At 32.4% G+C, this 23553-nt stretch overlaps 4 protein-coding genes and 1 long non-coding RNA gene across 5 annotated transcripts; 3 read left to right on the forward strand and 2 right to left on the reverse strand.

Annotated features, from left to right (window-relative positions):
* Positions 1-1092: 1092 nt before the first annotated feature.
* LOC111801891 (annexin-like protein RJ4) lies at positions 1093-3459 on the forward strand. Its single transcript, XM_023686109.2, has 6 exons — positions 1093-1343; positions 1493-1638; positions 1849-2067; positions 2490-2702; positions 2877-2969; positions 3077-3459. Exons 1-6 carry the CDS (start codon positions 1268-1270, stop codon positions 3287-3289), a joined length of 960 nt encoding a protein of 319 aa, XP_023541877.2. The 5' UTR covers positions 1093-1267; the 3' UTR covers positions 3290-3459.
* A 3045-nt stretch (positions 3460-6504) lies between these two features.
* LOC111801791 (annexin-like protein RJ4) lies at positions 6505-10148 on the forward strand. The gene is made up of 6 exons (XM_023685946.2): positions 6505-6734; positions 6886-7031; positions 7595-7813; positions 8166-8378; positions 9529-9621; positions 9732-10148. The coding sequence occupies exons 1-6, from the start codon at positions 6659-6661 to the stop codon at positions 9927-9929; spliced, it is 945 nt and encodes a 314-aa protein (XP_023541714.1). The 5' UTR covers positions 6505-6658; the 3' UTR covers positions 9930-10148.
* Positions 8385-9353, reverse strand: LOC147790978 (uncharacterized). Its single transcript, XR_015422428.1, has 3 exons — positions 9233-9353; positions 9126-9162; positions 8385-9055 (listed from the first exon to the last, which is right to left on the reverse strand). It is a non-coding gene; the product is annotated as an uncharacterized LOC147790978 (long non-coding RNA).
* Positions 10149-10847: 699 nt separating the features above from the next.
* On the reverse strand, positions 10848-14350 carry LOC111801790 (annexin D4). Its single transcript, XM_023685945.2, has 6 exons — positions 14194-14350; positions 12408-12580; positions 12108-12332; positions 11785-12018; positions 11401-11472; positions 10848-11319 (listed from the first exon to the last, which is right to left on the reverse strand). The coding sequence occupies exons 1-6, from the start codon at positions 14234-14236 to the stop codon at positions 11110-11112; spliced, it is 957 nt and encodes a 318-aa protein (XP_023541713.2). The 5' UTR covers positions 14237-14350; the 3' UTR covers positions 10848-11109.
* Positions 14351-18725: 4375 nt separating this feature from the next.
* Positions 18726-22733, forward strand: LOC111801788 (annexin D3-like). Its single transcript, XM_023685944.2, has 6 exons — positions 18726-19079; positions 19733-19878; positions 20377-20604; positions 21436-21648; positions 21744-21833; positions 22237-22733. Exons 1-6 carry the CDS (start codon positions 18887-18889, stop codon positions 22438-22440), a joined length of 1074 nt encoding a protein of 357 aa, XP_023541712.2. The 5' UTR covers positions 18726-18886; the 3' UTR covers positions 22441-22733.
* The last annotated feature ends 820 nt before the right edge of the window (positions 22734-23553 follow it).

Raw genomic sequence — 23553 nt, forward strand, 5'->3', positions numbered from 1 at the left:
TATGCACCTCACTCATTAAGCAACAAATATGGAAACTCTTCCTTGGCTAAATGTAGAAGTTCATACTTGTAGAATGTGGAAATGTCTGAAGCAAACAACCCTACTCGCCCAATTTCCATTACTCGGTCAGTGTGGAAATGTCTAAAGAGTAGACATCTACTGACCACCCAAATTTCCATTTCCAGTGAGAATAAATTAATAAAATAAATAAAACTAAACAGAATCAGATTTTTTAATTAAAAATAAAAAATGAGAATCTCCTAATTTTAACCTTTTTTATTTTTTTATTTTTTTATTTTTGGTAAGGAAACAGAATTATTAAAAAATAAAAATAAAAAATTACCGATGTAGCCGGCGAGGGATCTCACGTCCACAACCTCGGGATCGTCTCCAAACGTTCCCTCCATCCTCCGGCCTTCAGCCAATGTCTCCAACACCTGCACAGAGGAAGAAAAGAGCAGAAAAATCGAGAGAGAGAGAGAGAACCCGCACCTCCAACGGATCCACGACCATACCTGAAGTTCTACGCTTCAGCAAACCCTCAGACCTCACCAAGGACCGGAACCGCGAAATGAAGAAAGAAAAGGATGGAAGACAGTAACCTTCGATCTAGCAAACGATGAAAAACGAGCAAACACGCAGAGGATTAACACGACCATTATTCTGCGAAGAGAGGACTTACGAGCCAAGGAACACTTTGATGCACAGGAGTGATTATTACCAAACGGCGCCATAGCTTTTCCGGCGAAGAGAATGAAGTGGTACGTACAGAGGGAAATGGAAGGGAATGGGGAAAATGAGGCGGAGGAGGCGACGGCTAAAGAAAAAGAAGAAACACTTTAGGGTTTTAGGGTTTCTAGCGTGGTAGTGTCGGGTTGAGAGAATATAACCCGTGGACCCGGTGGACCCGCAATACCCCCTACATCAATTTTAAAAGATTGAAATGATTTTATTAATTTAAATTTTTTGTTAATAAAGGTTTAGAATTTTAAGGATATTTTAAAAATTGGGTAATAAGAAGAGATTAATTTTTTTAGAAAATGGAAGATAAAAATGCGAGCAGGTTGATCCTAAATCAATGGCAGCCATAGTTGTCTGCCACGTTGATTCCTGAGAAGCGTCAATTTGAAGAAGAGAGCGGGTGAATTCAGCCGGGAGTCCAAGTTTTAGAATATAAAGAAGGAGGAAGAGACAGAAGGAGAGCATTCTGTAGCATAATCTGCATATAGCCAGTGAGAAATCGATTCGAGGTTTGAAGCTTGAGGTTATGGCCACTCTTCGTGTTCCTGACGATGTTCCTTCCCCGAATGCCGATGCAGAAGCCATTAAAGCCGCTCTCAAAGGTTATCCATCCATCATTATACATTTTGTTTTCTTTTCCTTTTTACTTGCTCTGATCGGTTCGTCTTAGGATGATCCGGATGTGTTTAGGCTTGTGATTAGGTGATGATTCTGATTGTCTTTCTGAATCTGTTGTTCCTTCTCTCTGTAGGGTGGGGGACTGATGAGAAGGCCATCGTCGCGGTGCTTGGCTATAGAAATGCAGGTCAGAGGAGGCAAATCAGGATTGCTTACGAACAGCTTTTTGAAGAGGATCTTATTAAACGCTTTGAATCTGAGCTCTCTGGCCACCTCGAGGTTCTTCTTCTTCACCGTGTTTTTACTCATTTCTTTTATGTTCTTCGTATTCGTCGTCATCTCCCTCATAATCATCATGAACAGTATCGGATACTGTTCGCGATCATCGAAACCATTGCATTTTCTTCCCATTTTCTTAGAAGATCGACCGATTTTCTTGTTTATACGATTTTTGCTGATTCGGAGCTCGATTGTTTGTTGTGGAAACAGAGAGCTGTGTACCGATGGGTTCTAGATCCAGAAGACAGAGACGCTGTGTTGGCGCACGTAGCCCTAAGGAAGCCAAATGAGGATTTCGCAGTGCTTGTTGAATTTTCTTGCATTTACTCTCCTGAAGAGTTCTTGGGTGTTAGAAGGGCGTATCAACACCGTTACAAGTGTTCATTGGAGGAAGATGTTGCCGCCAACACTCACGACGAATTTCGCAAGGTCCATAACTTATCCCTATTCCATTTTATCAACTCCATTTTCCATTGTTATTGGTTTCATGATCGTCCGTATTTGGATCTCTCTGAACTTAGAACAATAATCCACCATCGCCATTTTACAGATCAAACTTTTCAATTTTGTCTTTTGGGAATTCAAATTCTTATAGTTATTCCGAGAATCGTACTGGAGATTTGATACTAACTTATTCATTGAAGGCTACTTGGAATAAGAACAAATTCTAAATTAGGGGAAACTCCGAAAGAGATCGATGAATTGGGAGATTTTGAAAGTGGAGGAGTCTAAACTGATGCCACTTGAACATAGAGATTGTAATGATATACAAGAGAATGACATGAACAATGAAGATTGAAGATAATAGTTTTGGTGATTGTTGATTGTGGGTTTATGATTAATCAATGCAGCTGTTGGTGGGATTAGTGAGTTCATATCGTTACAATGGAGATGAGATCGATTCAAAACTAGCCAAATCAGAAGCTGAGATACTTGAACGTGCAGTCAAAGATAAGAATTTCCATCATGAAGATGTCATAAGGATCCTAACCACAAGGAGTAGGTCACAGCTTATTGGAGTTTTCAATTGCTACAAAGATGCCAATGGCATTACCCTCTCCAAGGTACAAAGCTAAGAGTACTCATCCTAGATTACATTGATATTAATGTTCATCACAAAAAACCAATTTGATTGATAATTTAATATTGCTGCTAATTTAAGACGAAATCTTCAAAACAAAACAACTTCGAAGCTGAATCATGTTGTAGTTTAAGTTGGTATCTGTTCTTTGTTGCAGCAATTGGGTGAAGACCGTGCAGCCAATGCGTTCACTGAAGCTCTAAAAACTGTGATTCGATGCATTAATAACCCTATCAAATACTATGAGAAGGTAATGAACTCACCCTACCAAACTAGATTATGTTGTTCATATGCTAACTGTGAGCTTGGACCGTTATAATTTTTGACATCAAATAATTCATCGGTATCATCTTCCAGGTGGTGCGAAATGCAATCAAGAAGGTTGGGAAGAGCGACGAGGATGAATTGACTCGAGTGGTGGTGACGAGGGCGGAGAAAGACCTGAGGCAGATAAAGGAGGCTTATCACAAGAGAAACAGTGTTACCCTTGATGATGCTGTGTCCAAGGAAACCTCTGGTGACTACAAGCACTTCATCCTTGCTCTTTTGGGTAACCAAGCTGATGATTAAAATCACTGCTTCTTGAATCCAATAATATTTTTGCTACCTATGAGTGTTGTGTGTCGGCTTGTAACGTATAATAAGCTCGGTTCGTGCTCTGAGACTGACTTGTTTCCGTCGAGGAACACTTGGTTTTGTAACAAATGCATATTTACGTTAATTACATTGTTTTTGTTCAACCCCGACTTTATGAGATATATGTTTTTTTGATCGATAGTGAACTTGAAATTTTAAAAGCTATAGATGATTATCATTTAAAAACTCCAAATAAAATAACATTAAAAAAGATTAGAAATAAAAGCAAAATTGAAATCAAATTCTTCTTAGGGGCTTTATTTATTTATCCCATGCATGCATTGGTTGATCCAAGAAATTATTTCGTTGTTCAAAAGTGCCCTCCAAAGTTTTCTGTCACCATCAATGATCACAATCAAATGTTTTAAAAAAAAGGAGGGCAATAAAGTAATTTTAATTTCCGACATAGTACAAATCAATTATTATCCATGCAACCGATTTTGATACGAGATGAGATGTCTCAATTCAGAGTGGAATATCCCTAAGTTTTACTCTGAGCTTGATTATTTAGGCAATTCAATGTAGTCGTTAACTTATCCACGTGAGCTCCGAAAGAGCTCCCGTAAGTGCAAGGGAGCTAGACGTGTAGCCTAGTAGCCCGTGATAATAATGTCTACATATTCTTCCAACCATATAATACCATAATTGGGACGTGATCATGGTTAGCTTTAATGGGAACTTAAGTCCCATAATAGTTTTTCTTCTTTTTTGTGTTGTGTCCCATTTTAAGCAAGATTCTTCCATAACTTGGACGTGATCATGGGTCGACCCATGACATTTGGTGGTCCATCTACTTATTTTCTGTGTTTTTAATTTATTTTTTTCTTCATATCAATTATAATATTTTTCAAACCATAATTGTGGTCAAACTCAATTTTTTTTTTGTTCTATAACTGTTTATGTCATAAGTTAATTTTAGACTTTAATTAAGTTTGCAACAATTTTAGTATAAATACTTCTAATTTTGTTATAATTTAGGTTTGTAACAATTTTAATAATTAATTTTATTATAATTTAGTGTCGAATATATTTATAATTAATAAATATTAAAAAAAAAATACTTAATTTTGATTAAAAAAATTAAATACATCAAATCTCCGGAAATAAAGTTCTAGATCTGTGACATTTATAATAAATAAATATTAATAATGTTATGAAATTATTTAAAAGAAAAAAGAGAGAGAAAAAAAAAAGAATTATGTTTTCTTATTACTATAAAAGTTTTGGACTATATTGATGCATAAATTAAAATAAAAAGTTAATTAAAAATAAAGAAAAAAATAAATTGAAGAGGGGAATATATCTTTTTCAGAAGCTGCCGAATGCCAGCTCACCTAACCCAATTAGGTTATTCAAATCAAAATTGGCAAACTAATTCAACATACCTAAAACATCTACCAGTCTAAGAGTTAGTAACACGTCTCCCCCGTGTCTAAAAATCGACCCTCGAGATTTGTATTTATTTAATTCTTAAATTTTTTTAAAACGTCTAATGAATTTCTAAACTTTTTAATTTTGTATCAAATTTGATAAATTTTAAATTTATTTATTTTAAAATTTTAATTTAGTATGTTAAAGATTTATTAGATAAAGTTGGAATAAATAAGTATTAAATAACTATTAAATATATCAATTTTATTTTATTTTTTCAAAACAATTTAAGTATCTTAAATTAATTTCTTCCACGGTATTTTTTTAAAATGCTAAATTTGAAAAATATTTTTAAATAATTTCAAATTAAACTTAAATAAAGGGAGCAGATTTTGAAAAGTATTTCAAACTAAATTAAACATTAAATTATAAAAGAAAATTATATTTTATATTTTATCTCAAAAATATAATTATCTAAAATAAACTTTCAAAAAAAAAAAAAAAATACTCTCTCTTTTTTTTCAAAATAACTTAAAAAATTGATTAAAAACTGTCTTTTAAATTTTTTTTAAAGGTTTATTAATTACCCTTTTTTTAAGAAAACTTAAAACAAACACTTTAAACTTAAAAAAAAAAAAAAAATTGTAATTTTAAAAAAAGTATTACAAAAATGTCCTTATAATTAATAATACGAACATAATACTAAAAGACGAGAGTATTTTTTAATTTTTTTAAAAAAGTTGAAAGGAATTTATTAAAAATATTTTAAAGTAAAATATAAAAAGTTTTTTTTTTTTAAATGATATATTTTTTTATGATAAATAGAAAGTATAAAAATAAGTTATTTAATTAAAATTAGGAAAATTATAAAAGTATTAAGAGAGAGAAAGCGTGTGCGTATGGCGTGAATATCAAAGAAGAACAAATGAATGCATTTTCCCAACATCCAAATACCAAGAAAGGCACCAATATCAGGGCTCTGACACAAGATTCGCTGTTCCAATTCAAAATTAGATAACCATATCTCAATCTTTAAATTAATATAATTCTAAATTATTCAACGACATCAATGTCACACCTATCGTCTATTTCATCGTATTGTAATTCTTAATCTCATTGTTATTCAACCTTTATTAGTCTTCATATCTAATTAATATTGAAATGGACGTAAATATGTATGAAATAAAAAATATATATTCGAGGAATGAAATCAAATCAAACTCTGTTTGATTTTTTTTATCCCAATTATGGAGACGGGAGACGATCTATTTATGTTTAATAAATAAAATATGTGTACAATAATTGGTTGTATTTATAAATATTATTAAGTTTATTCTGATATTTAACTTTTTTTTTTTTTTATTTGTTCAAGAAATTATATTTAAAAATAAAAATCATATATTAAAAAATTATGATTTTTTTGGATGTGGACCGCTATCAATTTTGAATAAAAAGGGCAAAATTGTAATTTCATCTCCCGGGTCTAAATAAAAGATATTTTTTTTTAGAAAAATGAAAAGCTTAGGGAGGCTATTTTTTACGATTACCCAACTAATTCCCTTAATTTAAGAAAACAAACAAAGCAGCGGCTGACACGTGGTATGCAGTAATTTTGTTGTAGTTCACCGACCGGTGAGGTCCGAAGACCGAACCCAAACCACGAGGGTAAAAGCCTGAACTCAACCACTCACTATTTTCCACGTGTTCATGAATTTATAATTCTTTTTATTCTAATGTTTATTTATATTTCAAAAAAGAAAAAGAAAAATGTGAAATTCTGGGGGAGGGCTAAACGGCGTCGGGTTTCCGATATTTGTATAAAACAAGGGAGAACTAAAGACGTGAAGGGAAGAAAAAAAACGCTGTGTTATTTGTGCTTGTGAAGTGGTAAGGAAGTTTGAGAGAATCCAACTCTGAGAAGATTTTGAGGTTATGGCTACCTTGACTGTTCCTCACGATGTTCCTTCTCCCAATGTTGATGCTGAAGCTCTCAAAACCGCTTTCAAAGGTATCGATTCGATTCGATTCGATTTACTCGGTTAGGTTTGGTTGAGATTGATTCATTAGTTTGCTGAATCTGTATTTCATTCATTCTGTTTCTTTGATTACGATTCTTTGATGTGTTATGGTTCTGAATCTGTTTTTCTTCTCTTCCATAGGCTGGGGAGCCGATGAGAAGGCTATAATCTCGATCCTGGCCCATAGAAACTGGATTCAGAGGAAACACATCAGGATTGCCTATGAACAGCTTTTTCAAGAGGATCTTATCAAGCGCCTTGAATCCGAGATCTCTGGCCATTTCGAGGTTCTGTTTCTGTTCTTTCTTTTTTTTTTTTTTTTCTTTTTTTTCTTTTTTAAACATTGTGATCATGCTCGTGTTCATCGACTTCATCAGCTACGCTTACTACTGTAGCTTTTACAGCTCAGTCCTGCTCATTGTTCTTTGTCTTTTTTCAAAAAGCGATCGTCGTTATTGTATACCTTCTACTATTGTGTACATCTGCTCTTACAGTTCAGTCCTGCTCGTTCTTCGTCTTTTTTCGAAAATCGATCGTCGTTTTATTTTCCTTTTACTGTTGTGATCATGTTCTCTTCGTCATCGATCGTCTTTGTAATCTTTACCGTACATGTGTGATGTGTTCTCATCGTCGATTAGCGGCACAATCGATGTGATGATGCAGATTGTGTCAGATCGATGATTACAACACCTATTTGGTTTTCCGCCACAGTTTATTCACTGAAAAAAAGAAAAGATCTACTCTAGGTTTTTGTTTGCCAAAAAAATTGTTTCGATGATCGATTTGGTCAGATTCTTATTGTTTTGATGGGTAAAGTAGCTAGAGTTAAACTGTTTCGTGGCTGAAACAGAGAGCGGTGTACCGATGGATGCTGGATCCAGAGGACAGAGATGCCGTGTTGGCCCACATAGCCATAAGGAAGCCAAAGGAGGATTTCGCGGTGCTTGTTGAACTTTCTTGCATCTACTCACCTGAAGAGTTGTTGGGGGTCAGGAGGGCTTACCAGCACCGCTACAAGCGTTCCCTGGAGGAAGATGTTGCAGCCAGCACTAATGACGATCTGCGCACGGTCCATAACTCAACCCCAGCCTCTTTTTTTAGAATTGTATATTACATTTGAAAATGATTTAATTAGATACTCATAAACATCTTCTAAATTAGGTAACAGAATAAAGAATTAGTATTTCAGGAGTAGAAAAGGATTTGAAAATTCGTTTAAAACATTCTAGAAAGTAGAAAATGTTCATTGGATAATTGCAATCTTAATTGATTTCAGATTTTTTAATTAAGAATAAGTACTTGTGTTTAATTAAAAAATATACACATTTTATTATCCTCCGAGAATCAATTGTGTATATTATAATCTGGTATGATCATCTGTTGAGAAGCTGTGGAATGCTGACGAAATATAAGTGTTGCAGTTGTTGGTGGGATTAGTGAGCACATATCGTTACAGTGGACCTGAAGTAGATCTAAGCCTGGCGAAATCTGAAGCGGAGAGACTTGAGCGCGCAGTCAGAGACAAGACCTACTATCATGAAGATGTTATAAGGATCTTAACCACAAGGAGCAGGGCACAGCTGGTTGCTACTTTCAATCACTACAAAGATGCCTATGGTGTTACCATTTCCAAGGTACAGAACTAACTAATTGACATCATTTTTGGTCCTACTCTGTTTCTGTTATTTCTTGTTCTGAAATGATGGATGATTTTTCAAGTTGACAACGCTATATAACAATATGCATGGAGGGATAGTGGAGTTTGAATCAATAGACCATATTCTGAGAGTGTCTGTGAGATCCCACATCGGTTGGGGAGGAGAACGAAACACCCTTAAGGGTGTGGAAACCTCTTCCTAGTAGATGCGTTTTTAAAAACCTTGAGGGGAGGAGAACGAACACCCTTAAGGGTGTGGAAACCTCTTCCTAGTAGATGCGTTTTTAAAAACCTTGAGGGGAGGAGAACGAAACACCCTTAAGGGTGTGGAAACCTCTTCCTAGTAGATGCGTTTTTAAAAACCTTGAGGGGAGGAGAACGAAACACCCTTAAGGGTGTGGAAACCTCTTCCTAGTAGATGCGTTTTTAAAAACCTTGAGGGGAGGAGAACGAAACACCCTTAAGGGTGTGGAAACCTCTTCCTAGTAGATGCGTTTTTAAAAACCTTGAGGGGAGGAGAACGAACACCCTTAAGGGTGTGGAAACCTCTTCCTGGTAGAAACACCCTTAAGGGTGTGGAAACCTCTTCCTAGTAGATGCGTTTTTAAAAACCTTGAGGGGAGGAGAACGAAACACCCTTAAGGGTGTGGAAACCTCTTCCTAGTAGATGCGTTTTTAAAAACCTTGAGGGGAGGAGAACGAACACCCTTAAGGGTGTGGAAACCTCTTCCTGGTAGAAACACCCTTAAGGGTGTGGAAACCTCTTCCTAGTAGATGCGTTTTTAAAAACCTTGAGGGGAGGAGAACGAAACACCCTAAGGGTGTGGAAACCTCCAGACCATATTCTGATAGTGTTTGTGAGATGCCACATCGGTTGGGGGGGAGAACGAAACACCCTTAAGGGTGTGGAAACTCTTCCTAATAGATGCGTTTTAAAAACCTTGAGGGGAAGTCCGAAAGGAAAAAGTTCAAAAAATACAATATCCGCTAATGGTGGATTTAGGCTCTTAGAGCGTTGATCCACCATGAAGTTTTAGGACAAAAGAACTTAAAAAATTCAGCTATGTTGATGAATAGAAATTCGGGTCAGTTTATATAATCTAAACAAGTTTCACTTTGTTGTATAGCAAGTGGGAACTGATACTGCAGGCAAAGAGTTCACAGAAGCACTACGAACTGTGATCCGATGCATCGATGACCCAATCAAGTACTATGAGAAGGTGAATAAACTCAAAATCATGTTAAAAATTAAGCGTTTAGATCTTCACTGATTCTTAGAATTGAAAAGAGCTTCAAATTGTTGATACTCCCATCTCAATTTTTCTTTCAGGTGGTGAGAAATGCAATCAAGAGGGTGGGGAAGAGCGATGAGGATGCGCTGACACGAGTGGTGGTGTCGAGGGCAGAGAAAGATTTGATGCAGATAAAGGAGGCTTATCACAAGAGGAACAGCGTTACCCTTGACGATGCTGTGTCCAAGGAGTCTGGTGACTATAAGCGTTTCATCCATACTCTTCTTGGTAACTAAACAACGCCGATTCTAAACTCTGCTTGGTTGTTAGCAGTAAGGATTATCATCATCATCATCATCATCATCATCATCATCATCCTATTATGAGTATCTATAATAATCGGCTTTCTGTTAGTGTTTATGTGTGTTGTTTGTTATGTAATAATATGCTTGGCGTCTGAACCGCTACCTCTCTGGTTTTGTATTAATATCAAGACTTTTAGCTCCGTTGTGTTACATCCAATGTGCTTCCCTTTCTTCTTTTGAACCTCCCTCACAAAATTCTCTTCTATTCATAAGGTTTTCGTAATTTCCTTTTGAATTAAATTGTTGCTTTCTTTTCCTCTTAATTAGTTATTGATATTTAAAAAAAAAAGTTTAATTTTATGTCTAATAAAATTCTAAAATTTAAAATTATTTAGTAGGTTTTTATATTTTTAATTTAAGATCATTAATATTTTAATTATAGGGTTTTCTTTTTTAAAAAAATTGAATTGAAAGCTTGCGGAATTATTTTGGAGTGAACATAAAATTGAAACTTTTCTGTTATTAAACTATTTATATCTATAATCTATTTGACACGAATATAAAGTTCAAGTGTAATTTAACTAAAATATAATAATAATAATAATGATAATGATAAATTGTCTTGTAATTTAACTAAATAATAATAATAATAATAATAATGATAAATTGTCTTGTAATTTAACTAAAATATAATAATAATAATAAATATAAATATAAATTGTCTTGTAATTTAAGTATAATAATAATAGTAATGAAAATGATAATTATTACAGATCTTTATTGTTATAAACTTCTCATTTCCGACAATATAATTAATTAAGATTTATTTCTCAGCCAACGACCAAGAAAAATCAATACTTTTAATTTTATTTTATTTTTATAAGCTCTAAACTTATAAAGTTACTAACAGAAAACAACCATAGAAGTTCTTACTAGTAAGAAGGCAAATTATTGGGTCTCTTGGTGCCTTCACCAAATTATAAATTATTCAAAGACAAGTTGGAAAAAAGGCACAATAAAAGTGGCAATATTGAGATGAATTAATTATAGCAGAAGAGAAGAACACAGAACCATAATAAGCAATAAAGAAGCAATACAAACATTAAATTAAAACACAACAAATTTGGTGGATCAAACCTGATCTTGATTGTGGAATCAATCAATCAATCAATCAATCCGATCTTGCCAGCAAAGTGAGCAAGAAATCCTTGTAACTTCCATTGCACACACTCTCGATCTTCTCTTCCAATGAAACTCCAAACTTATTTTTGAACTCTATTTTGATCTCCTTCATGTCTTTATCAGCCCTTGTCACGATGATTCGAGTCAGTACTTTTTTTACCTTCTTGTCCGCATCAACTTTCAGCGACACTTCCAGAATCTGAGCACACAATAAGAACTCAAATTTTAAGAATTTTGATCATATATTGATTAGAAAGTAATGGGTTTGAAATTTACATACATGAGTGAAGTATTTGACAGGATTGGCTAAGCATAACACTGCATGTTGAAGCTTCAAGTCCCAGTCAAGATCCTACCAAATGGGAAAACATAAATTAATATATGTTCTCACCACAAAGATTTTTTGGACCTAATATATGTTTTTCCGTAACGATTCTAGATTTCTACTAACTTAGAGTCACTGTCGTCGTCATAACGAAACAATTCTTTTGCAGAATTAAGTGTTTTAAGATGAAGTTTATGTTTTATGATGGAATTTAAACGCTTATTCCTGCACGATAATGATGACATTATAATGACGGTAACACCTCTAAATATATAAAAATCTAGAGTCGTTACATTTTCATTAAGCGCCTTAAGAGAGCTAGTGGATAAGTTAAAGTACCTCATCAATGGATCGACCAGCAGAGATTTTCTTGTAGTGATTGTAGAGGACATGGAGGAAGTGTTTGCTTCTTGTTGAGAGTATTCTCACAACCTCGTCGTCTTCTATAAGACTACTCTTTTTGCTGCCTGCTTCCTTAATTGCACGAGCAAGTTTTTCTGCTTCTGACTTTGCTATCTCCTCCTTGTACTTTGGTCCTTCGTATCTATAAGCACTCATTAGTGCAACCAAAAGCTGCATTTCAAAACAAATACATTTGGGTTCAACTAACACTTTTGGTCATTGAGATTTAGGTTTTTTTTTCGAAACGGACACGAACAAACCTTGCGTTCGGGGGCGTTGATGTGGGACGCAACATCTTCTTCAATAGAATGATCAAATAGGGAATGGTAGGCCTTTCTTGCTCCCAAGAGCTCATCAGATGTTCTGGTACAAGCTACTTCTAATAGGATGTTGATGTTTTGGCTGTCATGGCCTTTGCTCAATGCTTCCCTCACCAAACGAGCATCTCTTTCCCATGGATGTGTTGTCCATAGCACAACAGCATTCTGTATGATACACATATATGTTCATGTAAATTCTGTTCAAAAGTTTGCAACACAATGGAAAAACAGAAAGGATACCTTAAAACGCATGAATTCATGCTTCAGAAGTCGCATGGCATGCTCCTGCCATCGCTCAAAGGAGCGTTCATCTTCACTGAAAATATGGCTACTCTTTATTCTGAAGAGTTTCTTGTGCTCGTGATCCCAATTTCCCAATGTATCAATCATTGCCTTCTCATTTATTCCATGCCCTGTTTTTATTTCACATTTTTTCAAAATTATTTTCTTCTTGCTCAAAACAATAATATTCACATACTTCTATAATTCTTTTTTAAATTTTCTACTAATACTATTTTTTAGTATTAATTTTAAAAGTCTCACTAAAATTTCAAAAATCTATAAATTTAGACATAAAAAATGGATGATGTTCTATTAAAGTTAAAAAAAATTATAATCGTTAATAAATAAATCATCTTATATTCTATACATATCATATAAACAAACAAATATCAATAAACTCGTAACCATCTCATGATAGGATAAACATTATAACTTAAAATTTCTAAATTTCTAATGAAAAAAAAAAGAAGAAAAGATAAATAAAATTAAAATTTTAATTAATTCAATGTTCAAAAAGAAATTATTAACTAATTCTAAATATAAATTCTAACATTAACAATTTATTTTATTATCCATTAACTTATTCTAAATATAAATTCTAACATTAACAATTTATTTTATTATCCATGAAGGTTTAATTCTCTTACTAGCAATGATCTTAAAAATAAATGAATAAAAACTCTTTCTCAATAGCATTGATCTCTGTTCATTGCTTAATTATAGTAAAAGGTTTTAAAATGAATTAGCTTTAGTTTCCATTTAATAAATCTTCTGTTCATTTTTTTTTTTTTTTTGTTTCTAATTTCTTTGCCTATTTTTTACTGGAAACAAATATCATATGACCATTTTATTTTAATTATATTATTTCAAATAATTTAACATTTCTTCATTTTTATTTTGAAATTAATTTTTAAATTGACTTAACAAAACAGCATTCACAATTTTGGACCAAAAAGAGATACAATATACAAGTACTTCTAAAATTTATAGATAATAGATATATAAGAAATAAAATTTTTAACAAAAATTAATTACAAATTAACAATAAAACCTAATTTTAAAATTTATCAAAGGTGCAAAAGGTATATTTGGACATCTACAGGGGCATAAAGGTAATTTCACAGAAAATTAATACTGAAAATTGCAGACAGGTAACAAAAATTCAAAAATTAGGAATAGAAAATCTGAGCACAAAATTAAATGGAAGCAACAAAGATTATTCAAGTAAATTTCTGGCGTTACGATCCGTACGTCCATATAACAGCGATATTTCGACTTCACGGATAAAACTGAAGAGATAATGCAGTTGAAAAGAAAAACAGAAGATATCGACGTCCTGGCCGGAAACCGTATTTCGGCGAAGACCGAAGACTTTATGAAGTTTTTGCGATAGAGCATGATAAACAGAGAGAAACTACTATCGTTTCCGGAAATTGTACTCTCCGGCAAAGACCGAAGAGTTCATGAAGTTTTCGCTACAGAGAAACAGAGACACTGAAATCGCGGCGGAGATCGTGTATCTCTGGGGAAGATCGAAGAGATTAAGTAATTTTCCGATCGAAAACTCAAAAACATACTCATTCTATATTCCGAATCAAGAATAATGAAGATCGAGTAAACGACTCCAAAAAATTTTGCAATCAAGAGGAGCAAAAAGAAAGAAACAGAAACGATGGAGGAAATCCAAAACAATCAGACAGGAACTCAGTTCGTGTAATGTAAGAAGAAAAATCAAGAGTTAAACCTGAGAGAGCTCGAGTGAGAACTTCGATCGCAGAATCCGCCATTTCTCAATTCCTTGTTCGATCGCAGAGAAGAAAGAAGAAGAGGAAGAAGAAAGCAGCGTAACTCACCTCGTCCAGTTCCTCCCGCGTTATAAAACACAATCCCTATGCCCATTTTCGTCATTTCGCCTTCTTTACCCTAACAACTTTATTAATTTTGTTTTAAGAATTAACTAAAATGCAAAACATTTTATGGTTCGCTCGTCCAATAACTAAAATTTAAATATTTATTAAAAAAAAACTAAAAATTTAATATTTTTATTAATTAATCAAAAATAAAAATAAAAGTTTAAATTCTTTTAAAAAAAATTGGGTCCTTTTTTATAATCAAATTTAGAAATAAAATTGTTCTATTAATGTTAATTAATTAGTGTATTATTAGTAGGAATTTTTTTATAATTCAAAAAATAATTTCTATAATATTTATTTCAACTTTTTTTTTTGTTATTTTTGTATCAATAAATTAAGTTTTGTTCTCAAATGGTTTCTTATATGATACTTAAATAAAATACGTTGTTTTCATTTATTATTATTATTATTATTATTATTTGTTAAAATTATGAAAATTTATTTTTTAAGTTTGTTATGATATAAATTTTAAAAAAAAAAATCAGTTTTCAAACAATAATAATAATAAATAAAAAAAAAACGTTGAAAAATAACGCTTTAATTTTCTAATATAAAAATGACGTGTCTAATAAAACTCCCACTCACCCATAATGAAAGTTTTCGTTTGTTTTCCTTTATTGCAATTTAGTCCTCAGAGTATTTTGCTATTCCGTCCAAAAAGTTTCTTAACTTTCAAATTTCTACCTACATGTCACGTTATTTTAATTAATGCCCCTTGATTTTGATGAAATGACAAAACGACCCTACTTTTACTTGGAATTACATTTTCGACCCACAATTATTTATTTCCGTGGGGCCCACAAAATGTACCTCGCCTTTGATGGCATTATGTCGTGAGACACATGCGCAAACACACTGTGTATATCATATGATATTTCATTTTCAACCACATAAAATATTTTAAATTATTTTATTTTCTATAGGTTTGTTTATGTTGGTGAAAATAACTTCAAACGAGTCGGGATCATCAAGTTCTCTAAAAATTAGACTCGGACAAAGGAACATAGACCAAGTCGACTCGACCATGGTTAAGACCAAACTCTGAAACTAACCAGAGTTCAATCAACCAAGCCATTTGATCTCGTGTCTAGAGGCTCATTGAAGAAATAACTTGCTCTAGTAAACCTTAGTTGGATTAACGGGAACGGTCCCAACCTAATGCAATACCAACAAACTTCTTAGAAACTCTTATCGAGGCCTTACTAGATTTATCCTAGTCTCTAGTTGGCTTAGAGATCCGAGCATATGTGGTAGAGTGCAATATCAGTATTCTTTATTTCGGATAAGTTCTTCCTTTAATGCATTAAGATTTTATGGATCTAGCCAGAGAGGAACGATGCATCAACAATTTAGAGCCAGTAGTAGAGACGAATGCTCTGTCGGTGAGAATGAGTAATGTAAACTGAGCTGTAGAATGAAGAAGATGCGTTTTGAACAACAACACCCTCATAGGGTGAGTACGAAGCGATAAACACCATAAATCCTACTTTGACGAACTTTGAAAAGTAAATCTAGGAAGTGATCCAAAATTTTGACCTCAATCCCGAGAACCCATAGCCACTTGAATCCAATTATGAAAATCGAAACGAAGGAGACCGATCAAACTAAGGTGACGCTCATTCATAGCCAAAATAAAATCTGAACGTGTAGGATGAAAATGGGTCTATGTCCCTACGACATGATTTTGTTACCTACTTAATTTGAACTATTTGTTAGAATAAAAACTATAGATAGTAAAATAAAATAATAAATATCATAAATATTTCCTTTCCACATGTTGAATAAATTTTTTTGTCACAATTAAAAAATTATATGAAATATTAATTCAAATTACTTCTTTATAAGGTAACTCTCACATGTTCAAAAATTTATCAATAAATTTCAACAATTATTTAAAAATATTATCTAAAATATGTAATACCTTAAGTAAATATTAAAAAAAAAATCATGCGAATCATGCATGAATTTTTATATTAATTACCTACCAATTATCACAATTAAAAAATTATATGAAATATTCATTCAAATTACTTTATTCGTAATTCTTAACTTTATTATGAAGGTAATTCCCACGTGTTCAAGTAAAAAATAATTTAACGTTTTAAAATTTATCAATAAATTTCAACAATTATTTAAAAATATTATCTAAAATATGTATTTAAGTAAAAATTAAAAAAAAAAAAAAAATCATGCCAATCATGCCTGAATTTTTATATTAATTATCTACCAAACATTCATATTATATATTTATTATACAGATTTAAATTCTTCACACGCAAACTATAAGAGATACACGTCATTTTAAAAAAATATATATAATAGAAAAAACATAAAATCATTTGTCAAACTTTAGTTTTATTAATTTTATAATAATGTCACATTATTAAAATATTTTGATATTTTCATTTATATTGAAAATAATATAATGGCTAAGGCAGGATTTATTTACTTATTTATTTATTGGTCAAAATATTTCTTTTATTTAATTTATTTGAAAATTAAAATATATTATTTATTTTTATATTTGAATTATTTTCTTTTGGTTCACTCTGTCAAGTGTGAATCATCCTTTGTCGGTATACTTTTTTTAAAATATATTTTTTTAGTTTTTTTAATTAAGTTAAATTATTTACTGTTTATAAATTTTATAAAATACTTCTAAAATTCTAAGAAAACTCCAAACAAGGTGCGCTCGAGCTTCACGTGGGATATGTTGGGTTATATACTTTTCACACAGCAAAAGATATTTATTTGGATTTTCTTATTTATTGCTTCGAAATTTAAATTCGTGTGCTCCAAATTTGTCCATTCAACTAGTTGTTTTCACGTGGGAGATTTTATCTGCTTCTATATCGTTGGCTCCGATATTTGAATAACTCGAAAAATCTCGATCAACTCAACACAATCCATACCGTTTGATTTAGATTGTGAACTTATTTAGATTGAATTGTATTAGAATAAATTTAAATTTTATAGATTGGACTGGTTCGTGAATTCTCCTAAATTCTCCTAATAAATGTAAAAAATATATTTTTGTTTTGTGTAAAATTATGTATTCATATATTATTTTATATTTATTTAATTCTATAACTAATTTTTATTATTTTATTCTCCAATTTTTTTAAAAAAAATTTAAACTATTTTAGGAGGTGATTTTTCAAAATATTTATTTACATGGTTTAAAAATAAATATATATTTTACTAATTAATATTTATTGTATTTTTCAATTACTAAGAAGGTTTTTTTTTTTTTTTTTTTTTTTTTTTTTTTAATGTTTTTATTTAAAGATTTTAAATAATTTTCAAATTTATTTATTTAAAATTTGGATAATAAATTCATAAATGATAAAGTGAACATCTTTTCAAGTTTAAAGATAAGGGTCCAGAAAAAATCATCATAATTAACAACCACAAAAATAATGAAATGTAAAATATCCAAAATAATAATAATAATAATAATTAATTTCATGCCTAACAACCACAAATATATAATTTTTTTTTATAATAATAATTATTTTGAGCAGGATTATATTTGAAATTAACGGATCCTAAAATTCAATTAAAAGTATAAATTTACTATTATATTTTCTTATGTGTTTTGAATAACATTATAATATTTACTAGAAAAAAAATAAAAAAAAAACTCAAATGGAATAAAAAAATAAAAAAATACCTATAAAAATGACCAAAATATATTTAAATGGAAATAATTTGCCAATTACAAACACATATATTATTATTTTTAAAAAATATATTTTAAAAATAATTAATTAATATTATCTTTAATCTTTAATAATGTTTTAAAATTAAACACGTTGATCAAAATAAATATTCTAATGTCGTCGGTCATTTTAGGTTATTATCACGTGAATTTTTTGTTTGATATTTTAATATATTTATATAAATGCTTATAAAAAAAAATAAAGAGTAATATTATTTTTTTAAAATATAAATATTTGTAATTGAGGAAATAATTTGATAATTTTTATAATTTAACAGAATTTCTTTTATGAAAATGGGATTTTTTTTTTTGTTATTATTACAATTTGTTGTCCCAACATCAACTCAGTACAGCTGGCGCCAACGTCAGCCGTTGATGATAACGTCTGAATAAAAACATCTCCATCGTTGATTTTTTCTTGTTGGGACCCAAATTTAAACCTTCAGAAAAACGTGGGCATCCAACCTGTCACTTTCTTTGCAGTTTAGTACACAACTATACAGAAACTAAATTATTACCCATCGTAATATCCCATAAAACACGGCCGCTTCGTGTAATTTCCAAGACATTGAGGGCTCAAGAGAAAGAAAATTCTACGCAAGCCCTTCTTTGCAAAGACTAAGAAATGGAGTCGAAATCAGAAGGGGGTGAAAGGGTATTTTCGTCAAATGGAATAAAAAACAGAAAGGCGAAAACAAAATCTGCTATTTTGCGTTGTAGCGAAGTTTGAGAGGGAAAAAACGAAACGGAAAACAGAGAGAAAATTTGTTTCATTATCAGTTAGCAATTACAAAGCTCCGAAAATGAGCAGTTTCTCGTTCAAGAGCTTCTCGTGGAAGAAATCGAAATCGTCGAAATCGTCGCAATCGGATTCCGGTCATTCTTTCTCGTCGGAAGAGGAGAGGTTTCTGACGGAGAATATGGGAACTGTGAGAGTGCCGGAGATTGTTCCTTCTCCCGCCGACGACTGCGATACTCTCAAGAAAGCTTTCGATGGTTGATTTCGATGAACTCTTCAACATTTTGATTTTATTTATCTTTCGCGATGTTTCGTTAATTTATCTGTGGATTCCGTATGTTTTTGTTTGAGTTTGATTTTTCTGCTGAAAACTGAGTCCAATGCGTTGATTTTGTTTGAATAGAGTTCATCCGCTTCTTTCGATTTCAAGACATTGTTGAACTCTTCGGCTCATTGCTTGGATGCAGTTTTATTTTCCTCATCTTATTTGATTGATTGATTCATTTATTTATCTTCAATTTTTAGACATTAAATATAAATATTTAATTCTGCTTATTATTTTCCATTGTATGATTTATTTAATCAGGGATGACCAATTGTATAGTGCCACGTGTTGGATTATTTGCTGTATTCATCCATTTGGCTTTTATTTAGCTGCCTTCCTTGTTTATCAGCGAAGACAGAATTCCTATTTATTCTCATTCAGTGTCTGTTTTATTTTTTTTTATTTGTGGAAACTATTTTGGAATTTCTAAGGATTTTAGAATAATTGAAAACAGTTTTTTTTTTTTCTTTTTCAAAGTTTAGTTTGAAAGAGGGCGATAAAACATTAATTATCATTTCAACTCCCTCTTAATTTTTAAAATAATGTTGTTCTTATTAATTTTTTATTTGTCTAATGATGAGTTAGGATGGGGAACCGATGAGAAAGCCTTGATAAGGATATTAGGACAAAGAAATGCTGCCCAGAGGAAAGCAATTAGAGAGACTTATTTCGAGCTCTACAATGAGTCCCTCATTGATCGCATCAATTCTGAACTCTCTGGTGATTTTAGAGTAAGTTTGTTACATTTGCAGAAAAGATGTCATTTCCCATTGCTCCTCACATTCATAACCCATCAACACTTCATTCTTACTTAGATTTCTAGTCTTGAGTTTCATTGGTATATGAAGAAACAAATTTCTTCCCATTGTGTTTGATGTTGTGCTTGGATGCCACAATCTTTATTGTAGCGGAATGCAACAACCAAAATATTTTTATATTTAATTGTTGTAGCGAAAGTGGAAGTAAGATCAATCGCACTCACACACCCACAAATAGAAATTAAACAAAGAGACATAAAGATTTACGTGGTTGGAGAGAAGAACTACATCCATGGATGATAGCCAATCACTATGACCATAGTGTTTATAAGCGTGAGTTCCTCCAATTGTCTAGAGGCAATTGCAACCTCAACCTCTAGTAAAAGTAAAAGCTGAAATTGAGTAGCCAGTTTATACCTACATGTACATTTTTTTCCTTATCCATCTCTAGCTAAAGATTTTTATGAGCAGAAAGCGGCGGTTTTGTGGGCATATGATCCTGCTGAGAGGGATGCAAGAATGGCACATGAAGCTTTGAGGTCATACAAGAAAGGCATCCATGAGATTCAAGTATTAGTGGAGATTGCCTGTGCCACATCCCCTCACCATCTGATGGCAGTAAGGCAGGCCTACTGTTCTCTCTATGATTGCTCGCTTGAAGAAGACATTTTCTCAACCGTCTCCATGCCCCTTAGGAAGGTAAAATGCCTGAAAGTTGTCTCATAATCTCAACTCTTGACTTGGTTTTTATAATGTTAAGCATGTTGGCTGCTCAAAATCCTTTTGGTTTTATGATTCACGTTTTGGAAATATTTTCCAAATCTTAGCAAAATTTTAATTCTGAAACCGTAGTTTTCTAATACCTGTTTTAACAAACTGTCATTTAGCAAACAAAATTCTCAAAAGCAAAAAATGAAATGAAACTGCCACGTCGATGGAGAGGGAAACAAAAGATTCCTTATAATTGTGGGGGAAACTAGGGAAGTAGACGCGTTTTAAAATCATGAAGCTGGACCAAAGCAGACAATATCTACTAGCAGTGGGCTTTGGCAGTTACAAATGGTATGAAAACCAATCGGTGGGCGGTGTGCCAGCGAGAATGCTGGGCCCCAAGGGGTGGACTGTGAAATCCCACGTCGATTGGAGAGGGGAATGAAGTATTCCTTATAAAAGTGTGAAAACTTCTCCCTAGTAGACGTATTTTAAAATTGTAAGGCTGACGGTGATACATAACGGGCCAAAACGGACAATATTTGTTACCCTTTCGCCATTAGCGTTGGGTGCTACCAAACTGATATTAGATAAGTTGCTCGGAAGTTAGTGGCTATTTGAGACATTGTGTTTTGGTTAGGCTAACCATTTTGCTTCATTGAATGTCACATGCTTGTCAAATATCTTTGTAAAACTTTAAGAGACCATTCATTTTTCTTCTTGCCAAATGCATTATATACTGTTGAGGTTGCAATTCTCAGCACAGAGATTCCAGGGACTTGTAACCTTGAAAAACGTTTTGTTTTGGATATTGTGTAGCTTCTAGTTGGTTTGGTGAGTTCCTTCAGGCATGATAAAGAGGTGGTGGAAAGTTTCGTTGCCGATTCAGAAGCAGATTTATTACACGATGCTATCAAAGTGAAGCAAATCAACCGCAACGGCGTCATTTGGATACTCAGCACAAGGAATTTCTTTCAACTTAGAGCAACCTTTGCATGCTATAAGCAAAAGTATGGAAACCCGATTGATCAGGTTCAGCCTTTAATAAACAAATGGTTAAATTTTCCCTTTCTTTTTGTCTTTTCATTTACCCTCTTGGAAGTTCAAGATATGCTTTTCGTTTACAGGACATTATGAAATGTGGAACCAGTGATTTAGAATCTCTCTTCAAAATGGCCGTCTGGTGCATTGACAGTCCTGAAAAACACTTTGCAAAGGTGAGAGGTTCTTTCCTTCGCACTTGTAGGGTTGTTTTGAGATCCCACGTTGATTGAAGAGGAGAACGAAACATTCCTTATAAGGGTGTGAAAATCTCTCTCTAGCACACGAGTTTTAAAAACCTTAAAAGGAAGCAGCATGAAAAAAGAAATTTCAAAGAGGACAACAGTTGTTTTACCCTTTATTTTCAAATTTTTTTTTCTAAAAAATTCATTTCATGGAGGAATAAAAAAAAAACGAACAAAACTTAGAATAACCCCTCGATACAAAAAGTTTACCGATTTAAATCACAAGTGATTCTTATAACGTTAGGATTGTTTCATTTTAAACTCGTTCCATTTTGGTTCTTGAACTTTTAAGCTTAAGTTCAAGCTTTATTTTGATCATGAAATTTTTGGGTAGGTAATCAACAAGGCCATTGTTGGGCTTGGTACGGATGAAGATTCTCTAACCCGAGCCATCGTAAGTCGAGCAGAGATAGACACAATGAAAATTAGAGAGGAGTATTCGAAGATGTTCAAAAGCAACCTCGAGAAAGACGTGATTGGTGACACATCTGGGGACTACAAGGACATGTTGATGATCTTACTTGGAGCTAAAGTTTGATTCTTCTTCCCAACTTCTCTTTGCTTCTTTCTTGCCTTTCTCTTTCTCACTGCAAATTCCTTGTTTGGCTTTGTTGAGTGTTACTGTAGGCCTTTGAATGAACTAACCTCTTCATATTTGTATATACGTTTGGAAGATTGATTTTTTACCCTCTTTATCAAGAAATAAGAAAATGTTGGGTATGGGCTCCTGAACCTAGGTTGGTTCACTTACAGGCCTATGGGTTGGATTTTGGCTCTGATTTCGAGCCTGAGGCTTGTACCTTTCAGAATGGTTCATTATTTTCATCCTTATTTTTGTTGTTTTTTCTAATAATTCCAAAGGGGAGAACGATCACGAAATTAGGATAAACGACATTTAATAATTTTTTTTCTAATACCAAATAGGATGAACAACTAACAAATCTACTATAACACATAGATGGTTGAGAGAGAGTTAAAAAAGAAAGTCAAAATCCACTCTAAACACCCATTTGGAGTTGGAATTTAGATAGAGTTTTTTCATAAGAATTGTTCCGTGGCTTCGAGAGAGTCATTCTCGGCTTTTGAATCACTCAATTCCATCAAAATCGAGAAAGAAGGAAAAATATAATTTTCCCGTTCTTGATTACTGTTTTTCTTCGATTTTGAGAGTTGTTTCTGGAATTTAGTTTTTTAACAGATTCAATTATTTTTTACTATTATTCACTAAAAATTATGAGAAAAATACTTTAGTAAACCTGTATTAAAAGTCTACCATTGTCATGAACCAACTAAGTTAATTCAAGTTGGGTAGAGAAAATTATAAAATTTTAAAGAAAATAAAAAATAATTGAAATTGGTTTAGGAATCTAGAAATTTTGACGAAAGAGTTGAATCCGCGGATGACAACACACGAGAGAAATTTCAGAAATTTTGGAGCTCCCACCACACAGAAAAGTTAGCTTGGAAAAGCATGCATCATCCATGCAAGTATCCGCACCGAATAAACTACATATCCATTTATTACTAATATATATTTCAAAAAGAGAAATATTTTTACACTAAATCAAATTATACATTTTTTCGAATTTTAAATAATTTAGGAACTTTTTATAATATAAATAAAGAATTTTATTCATTTAACATATTTAAA

Source organism: Cucurbita pepo, chromosome 9 (assembly GCF_057944985.1).
Source record: "Cucurbita pepo subsp. pepo isolate OVF chromosome 9, ASM5794498v1, whole genome shotgun sequence".
Lineage (NCBI taxonomy): Eukaryota > Viridiplantae > Streptophyta > Magnoliopsida > Cucurbitales > Cucurbitaceae > Cucurbita > Cucurbita pepo.

What these genes read in the sequence shown, in the direction of transcription:
- LOC111801891 (XM_023686109.2), top strand. Translation starts at nt 1,268, where the DNA reads ATGGCCACTCTTCGTGTTCCTGACGATGTTCCTTCCCCGAATGCCGAT. An exon ending in AGCTCTCTGGCCACCTCGAG is followed by an intron (nt 1,639 to 1,848) that starts GTTCTTCTTCTT and finishes TTGTGGAAACAG; the next exon opens with AGAGCTGTGTACCGATGGGT. An exon ending in ATGGCATTACCCTCTCCAAG is followed by an intron (nt 2,703 to 2,876) that starts GTACAAAGCTAA and finishes TCTTTGTTGCAG; the next exon opens with CAATTGGGTGAAGACCGTGC.
- LOC111801791 (XM_023685946.2), top strand. Translation starts at nt 6,659, where the DNA reads ATGGCTACCTTGACTGTTCCTCACGATGTTCCTTCTCCCAATGTTGAT. An exon ending in AGATCTCTGGCCATTTCGAG is followed by an intron (nt 7,032 to 7,594) that starts GTTCTGTTTCTG and finishes TGGCTGAAACAG; the next exon opens with AGAGCGGTGTACCGATGGAT. An exon ending in ATGGTGTTACCATTTCCAAG is followed by an intron (nt 8,379 to 9,528) that starts GTACAGAACTAA and finishes TTTGTTGTATAG; the next exon opens with CAAGTGGGAACTGATACTGC.
- LOC111801790 (XM_023685945.2), bottom strand. Translation starts at nt 14,236, where the DNA reads ATGGCGGATTCTGCGATCGAAGTTCTCACTCGAGCTCTCTCAG. An exon ending in TCTCACTCGAGCTCTCTCAG is followed by an intron (nt 12,581 to 14,193) that starts GTTTAACTCTTG and finishes AAATAAAAACAG; the next exon opens with GGCATGGAATAAATGAGAAG. An exon ending in CTGTCAAATACTTCACTCAT is followed by an intron (nt 11,320 to 11,400) that starts GTATGTAAATTT and finishes TTGTGTGCTCAG; the next exon opens with ATTCTGGAAGTGTCGCTGAA.
- LOC111801788 (XM_023685944.2), top strand. Translation starts at nt 18,887, where the DNA reads ATGAGCAGTTTCTCGTTCAAGAGCTTCTCGTGGAAGAAATCGAAATCG. An exon ending in ATGGAAACCCGATTGATCAG is followed by an intron (nt 21,649 to 21,743) that starts GTTCAGCCTTTA and finishes TTTCGTTTACAG; the next exon opens with GACATTATGAAATGTGGAAC. An exon ending in CTGAAAAACACTTTGCAAAG is followed by an intron (nt 21,834 to 22,236) that starts GTGAGAGGTTCT and finishes ATTTTTGGGTAG; the next exon opens with GTAATCAACAAGGCCATTGT.